Source organism: Aplysia californica, unplaced genomic scaffold, assembly GCF_000002075.1.
Source record: "Aplysia californica isolate F4 #8 unplaced genomic scaffold, AplCal3.0 scaffold01539, whole genome shotgun sequence".
Classification (NCBI taxonomy): domain Eukaryota; kingdom Metazoa; phylum Mollusca; class Gastropoda; order Aplysiida; family Aplysiidae; genus Aplysia; species Aplysia californica.
The window spans coordinates 15,320-22,435 of NW_004798809.1; the positions used below are offsets into that span (position 1 = coordinate 15,320).

A 7,116-nucleotide genomic window follows, 5' to 3' on the forward strand; every position below is an offset into this window, starting at 1 on the left:
TGTGTGTGTGTGTGTGTGTGTGTGTGTGTGTGTGTACGTGTGTGTACGCGTCTGTACGTGTGTGCACGTTGGTATGAACATTCACTCAGCACTAGCAACAACTCCCCATATAACCACGGGAGGGCCTGACGACAGATGGTCAAAATCAGAAACAATCAACTTACAGGTAAGTCTCGATTGTTGCTACTACTCACTCGGGTAAAGCACCCTGCTCACCATCCCTGGCATGACCATCACAAAGAGCGGCAACACTTTGATGAAGCCCGCCATCAGTGTCGCTCCCTGCGCGTGCGAGATCGACCGGGCGGCCAGTGCTCTTTGAACTATGACCTGTGGAAAGGGTCAATAGGTTATAGACAGGCATAAAACATTCTTCCTGTTCACAAGAATCAGTTGCTAGGTATTATACTACTCCGCGTCATTTTGCATGAACATTTCTGATAATATACTTTATCTGGAACGTGCTACATATATGATTATTGTTATACCTGGGATACGTTTTTTAAATTGTCAGTGTAAAAAAGTATAAAGGGTTTTATTCTGAATTATTATTAATTTTTGACTGCAGCGAAGTGCTTAACCGCTACGCCACAGACGCCCGTTTATCAGTTGTACTACCTTTAGGTGTAGAGATCGCTTTACTCTGCAAAGCCTACAATTCTGATGTATGGTGCAATGAAATGTTCAAATTTTAAAGTTCATAAACGGACTAGTGACGTATTTGTAGGAACAACTACACTGAAACATTCAAAAAATATAAATACACAGGCATCTGTGCTGTAGCGGTTAGGCAGTTTGCCGTCGTACACAGAAGACCTGATTTCGATTCTTGTGAGGGTAGAATCTATATAGAGTATTTCCGTTTCTTTCTTTCTTTATTTTTTCTCAGATATTGTATCCCACTCAATCTGGATTGGCTCTGATAGGCAGAGTCACAGGCCGTCTTCTAAATGATAATATAAGTAACATATCTACTTTAAGAAAGTAATTAATTAATCCAAAAAAAATAAAATAAAAAAATAAAAAAATAAATAAATAAATAAATAAATAAGGTCGATGTAACCGTAAATGAAACTAAAAAAAAGTTTTTGCAACCCCAATCCCCACCCAAAATCAACAACAAAAAAACCAAAAAAACCCACCAAAAAAAACCACCCAACAACAACAACAACAATGTAACATTAAAAAAGAATTACAAAGCAAATCGAACATTGTCCTTTATGGAGATTGGAACAGCACCTGGTCCGTGCACCAGTACCAGATAGACCCCGGCGTCTGGCCCAGGAGGAAGCCCAGCCAGGGCATGTAGTCGTCGTCTACGTCTCTGAGTCGCCGGGAGGCAACGGCCAGTTGGGCGGTTTGAGGGGGGGGGGACGGGTATGGCGGGTTGGGTTAGGTGGGGATGGGGATGGAAAAAGGGGGTGGGGATGGAGGGTCACAATAAAATAAATTATAATGTTAAGTAAATATGATTTTTAAAATTGCCTTTCCGAAATTCTCTTGTTTTACTTTGTTTAGGCTGGACATTTTTTTCCTCAAATTGTCCGCTTGATGAGGAGATTTTTTTTTCTTTTTTCAAAAAAAGAATTAACTCATGCTTTATATTTTTCTAATTGCATTGAAAGCAATAGCAAAAGCACACTATGAAAGTCAATGCATAAACTCATCAAATATGATACAACATATTCAACAATAAACACAACAACAACAAGAGCAACAACAACAACAACAACAACAACATACTTTAAATACCAGCCTATTATTTTTCACGTGAAACTACGAGATCATACTTTAGATGAGGCAGTACGCCGAGGTTTGAACCCCACACTAACCTCAACATACGGAAAGCCATCTTGTCGGGGTGGTGGCACGTTGTGTTGGGGACAATGGCGGTGACGTTGGTGGGCACGGCCTGGGGGTAGCGCTCCAGGAGGCCTGAGAACCCGCCCACTTCGGCAAAACCTGAGGACAGTTTTTTGGGGTTATTTTTAGGAAGAGTTTTACGGCACTTGCACCACAGTAAGGTCATATAAGTGCCGAAGATTAGAGGTGTTACTTGAGAGTAACAAACACAAAATAGGAGGACGGGAGATAAGGACAATAGCTTTTTCACAGGAAAGAAGGAGCAAACCACAACAGAGCACCCGCCAACCACCCGCGGGAACACTTAAATAGCGGTGTGACTATTCAGACGTGGACACAATCCTGTGGAGCCTCAGCCCTGGCCACCCTTGGGTCATTTTCAGTAGATATTGGTTTTCAGCACCCTCCAACGCCGATCGCGCATTTCACGGTCACAGCTATTATTATGCAATTATTATGCAAACTGCAAAGATACTTACTTACTTTACTCTATCCGTCCTCTATTATACCTCTTTAGTAGTAGTTTAGTAAGGGGTTTTACGGCGCTTGCAACTGCATAAGGTCACAATGCTTACTTAGTTTATTTTATCCGTCCTCTTGTACCTCTAGGGCGTCGAGGGGAGAAAGAGCTCCCTGTCTCTAGCAAGTTTGATGGCCTGGCTGGGTGGGATATTGTATGTTCTCAAAGATGCATTGGTCCAAAAACAAAAAAAGAAGCTCGTCATTCTCAAAAAGAAAAAGACCCACAATGTACGGTGCTCGCATTCATGCTAGAGTAGAAGGACACACGTGTCCGAATATACACTGGAGCTTGAACGTTAAACGGACGAGTGACCCAATTGACGCAGCCAGTTGTGTTATATAACGAAAAGTACTGGTTTCTATTATTTCATCCGTGATTATAAGTACCGTCTCTGATATCTGTAATGTTAGTCTACACACACGACTGTAAAACTTGAGAGACGAACACACACGACAGCAAGCATTCTAATAATTAGCCCGGGTGTAGTGTCTGACTTTTTATGTAGATCCCCGAAGTGAGTAACATTAACCAAGAGCCCATGGCATACGGGGCGCTTACGTCCCGTGAATAAAAAAGAGTAAGGTACAATACGGTGACTACCGTGACAATATCATCAACGACACTGAGACACCAAGACGATAAAAATACACCGGGGTCTGTGTTGCAGCATTTAGGCACTTTGCCATCGCACACAGAAGATCTGATTTTGATTCCCGTGTAAGACCTGAAGGCCACAGAGGCACAATCGGTCGCTTTTAAGCACAAGGGGGCATTCCCGAAAAACGCTGTTTTGAGAAAATCGAAGGTATGGTTTTTTCCCCTCGTTCAGTTTCTTTAAAAGGCAAGGAGAGTTTTCTCTTTAACTAAATAAATATACACACCAATGAAACCAAACTTCTCCTATAGGTAGGACAGTGCCCGCTTTTGGTATAGGTCAAGATTTCTGGAAATCCCCGAAATCTGGGTTAGCCCGCTTGTCTTTAGAAGCGACCAATTAAGGATGAGGCAATCACCCAGGGCCTGGATGTGCCCAAATTGGAGAAGGTGGTCAGGGACAGACAAACGTGTCGTTGACTGCTCTCCATTTTGTGTACCTGACAGTGACTGTATAGGGAGAGAGTGAGTATAGAGAGTTAGTGTAAGACTCTGCCACGTCATGTCCCTCCCAATGCTTATCCAAGTTGACCAATAGGTAACATCTAAATGGTCCTTTCAGCAGTCCTAAGATAGATAGATAGATAGATAGATAGATGGATAGATAGATAGATAGATAGATAGATAGATAGATAGATGGATAGATAGATAGATAGATAGATCGATAGATAGATCGATAGATAGATAGATCGATAGATAGATAGATAGATAGATAGATAGATAGATAGATAGATAGATAGATAGATAAGCAGGCAGACAGACAGACAGACAGACAGATATCTTTATTTTTGTAATTACATATAACAGACTTTAAAAAGCAATCTCTGTGACTGGCAAATACCTCTGGCCATAAGGTACAATGCACCTCCCACCATCAGCACAGCCTGTAGAGTGTCGGTATAAATGACAGCTGTCAGCCCACCTGAGGAGAACAGACAAATGTGCTGTAAAATCAGAAGCTCGTCCAAAAAGTTAAATCGAAGATATCGAGACTTTTCTGCCCGTTGGGTAGTTTTTAACCGATTTTTAAAAAATTATTCTATTTATTTATTTATTTTATTTTTTTTGGCGGGGGGTTCTCAACATTCAACACCTGTTCCGTCAATCTGAAAACATATTTCTGTGAAAACGTCGGTAAATGCGCAAATAAAATTACTTTAGCACTTTACAATGATATTCAAGCTTTGGAAGTCACAAAACTTTGGCGGGCATTTTCTCCCTAAATATAACCTCAAAAACCAGGAGACCCCCACGTCCTTCAATTGCAAATATCTGAACTTCAATTCAAGATATTGTTATTATTATTATTACATTATTATTATTATCATTCTTATCATAGTCATAATCATTATCATCATCATTATTATTATTATTATTATTATTATTATTATTATTATTAATTTTAATATTAAAATTAATAATAATAGTAGTAGTAGTAGTAGTAATAGTAGTAGCAGCAGCAGCAGCAGTAGTAGTAGTAGTAGTAGTAGTAGTAGTAGTAGTAGTAGTAGTAAGAGTAGCAGCAGGAGCAGCAAGCAGCAGGAGCAGCAGCAGAAGCAGCAACAGCAACAGCAGCAGCAGCAGCAGCAGCAGCAGCAGCAGCAGTAGTAGTAGTAGTAGTAGTAGTAGTAGTAGTAGTAGTAGTAGTAGTAGTAGTAGTAGTAGTATCATCATTCTCATCATTACCTGTGAGGGTGAGCAGTGCAGTGATAACGATGAGTATGACGATGGACACGTACAGGTCCCAGTGGAGAGACTGCTGGATGAACAGGGCGCCGGTGTACAAGTCTCCCTGTGGATGGGGGGCGAAATGACTCAATATAATTTTCCTTTTTGTGGTAAATGTTTTACTGCGCTCACACACAACTGCATAAGGTCATATGAGCGCGCAGGACACACCAAACATTTTCAGTAGGTAGGGACTTTTTGAATTTTGCCCGGGAGGCGGATGAAGCCTACTCTTATCGATTTTAGAACATCAAGGGATATTAATTTAAGGTGCGCAACTAGCACACGGGACCTCCGATATTTTGCACCTTTTTCAGAGAAGGCTATGTGTAGATTTATCTGTCCAGAAGACCAGGGATGTGGCTGAAAGACAGCAGGAAGAAGGAGCCAAGGGGTAGCAGTAGAAAGGCTGCAAGAAAGAGTAAGGAGCCCATAGAAGGGGGCAAAGGAAGGCGGGGGCAGAAAGTGGAGACGAAAGCAGACAACAGATTATTGCTAGAGAATGGGAAAGGAGGTGAAAGGAGACAACTTTTTGAGAAAAAAAATTGTTCCATCACTACCTGGATTCGAACCTGGAACCTTTGAATGAGAGGCGAACACCTTAACCTCTAGGCCACGAGAGCCCCCATGCAATATGACATGGCGCAGATTTCACCAAAATTCAAGAAGGTTATAAATAGAAATTATTTACTTTATTCTAAGGTCCTTGCACCGGCCTCAGTCCGGGGTCGAGAGGTTAACCAGCTTGTATTGTGCGTGGAAGACGGCAGTTTGGTTTAAGCACGCATGCACGCACGCACGCACGCACGCACGCACGCACCCACGCACGCACGGATGCACGGACGCACGCACGCACGCACGCACGCACACGCACACGCACACGCGCACGCACATGCGCGCATACAAACACACACACACACACACACAACACACGCACACACACACACACGTATTAAACACACACACACATCATAATACACAATTAATACGTATGCGTGCTGATGCAGACTTACATGTGTGTAAACCGATGTATGCACACACAGAATCACCCACACACACAGAATCACCCACACACACACACGCGCGCGCGCGCACGCACACACACACGCACACACATATGCACGCAACACACACATATGCACGCACGCGTGGGCCCACACACACATAGTATAGTCAATTTTTGAAAGAAGATATGTCTAAAGAACAATGAAGACACACTCTACTTACTGTCAGTGAGAGCTGTTCAAATCTTCTCATTTGTTTTAGTAGAGGTTTTACGGCGCTCAAAAGATGCATAAGGTCATATGAGCGCCAAATATTCTCAGAAAATATTGATATGCCAAATATGATATAATATTATACGTATTGTGAGCACAAATACATTCATATAATATTCATTTGTATGGTCCAGTCCTGAAAAATAGAAGCCTGTTATTTTATGTAATATATATTATAACACACATATACTAAGTGTATGCAGTGACAATTCAGTAATACTGCGCTGGGTACAATTCCAATATAAAAAGAAGCTCAGCATTATTAAGAACACAGACAGAGTGTATCCTACTCACCGAACATTTGGTGAAGATATAGAGGACCAGGGAGAGGAAGGCGAAGTAAGCCCGCAGTCTATTACCGCCAAACCTTTTACTCAGATACTCTGGCATTGTGCACACCTGTAGAAGAAGAGACAATAACATGTGAAAGGGTGATGTTTGTTATAGGTGGGGTAGTATGTCGGTGGCCAAGTGGTTAAGCTACCGGACTCGTAATCGTGAGGTTGCGGGTTCGGGGGTTGGAGCCGCGGGCCCGACGTTGTATCCTTGGGAAAGGCACTGAACGAATTTTCCTCACTTCACCCAGGTGGGAATGGGTACCCAGCCATAGACAGCGAAAGATCTTGTCAGTATGTAACATGTATTGTTTTAAAGCCTATAAATGGCTGCTTGCACTGTATGCTTCCCAGGAAGTTGAGGTTGTTTCAGAATGCTCTCAGGTCTGCTGGGGTAATAGTATATGTTGTGAAGAGCATAGAGCTTGCTGTTGAGCGGGGATTTGCGTTATACAAATGATATTATTATTATTATGGCTCTTTCATCTTCATCACAGTAAGGTCGCTGAGCAGGACACAATGTGCGGTCTAATAGTGGGTGATCGTTTACAGGTTATTCTTCCTTAGATTGCCTTACTATCTTTTGATCTCTTTCTTTTTTTACCGTTCTCTCTCTCACTCTCTCTGTTTGTATTCTTTCTCGGTTTCTTCTAACCATCTCTCCCTATATCTACCAATCTTTGTCTGTCTGTCTGTCTGTCTGTCTGTCTGTCTGTCTGTCTGTCTGTCTGTCTGT

At 42.1% G+C, this 7,116-nt stretch overlaps 1 protein-coding gene across 1 annotated transcript in view; it reads right to left on the reverse strand.

The window, feature by feature from the left end:
• The window catches only part of LOC101864120 (sodium/myo-inositol cotransporter), a gene marked incomplete at its 3' end in the record, with an annotated part of 38,808 nt that overhangs the window by 11,832 nt on the left and 19,860 nt on the right, over nt 1-7,116 (reverse strand). The window contains exons 5-10 of the mRNA XM_035973620.1: nt 6,340-6,444; nt 4,727-4,832; nt 3,882-3,962; nt 1,833-1,962; nt 1,240-1,324; nt 195-330 (exon numbers count right to left, since the gene is read on the reverse strand). Coding sequence (XP_035829513.1) covers nt 195-330; nt 1,240-1,324; nt 1,833-1,962; nt 3,882-3,962; nt 4,727-4,832; nt 6,340-6,444 — 643 coding nt within the window. The remainder of the gene's footprint in view (nt 1-194; nt 331-1,239; nt 1,325-1,832; nt 1,963-3,881; nt 3,963-4,726; nt 4,833-6,339; nt 6,445-7,116) is intronic.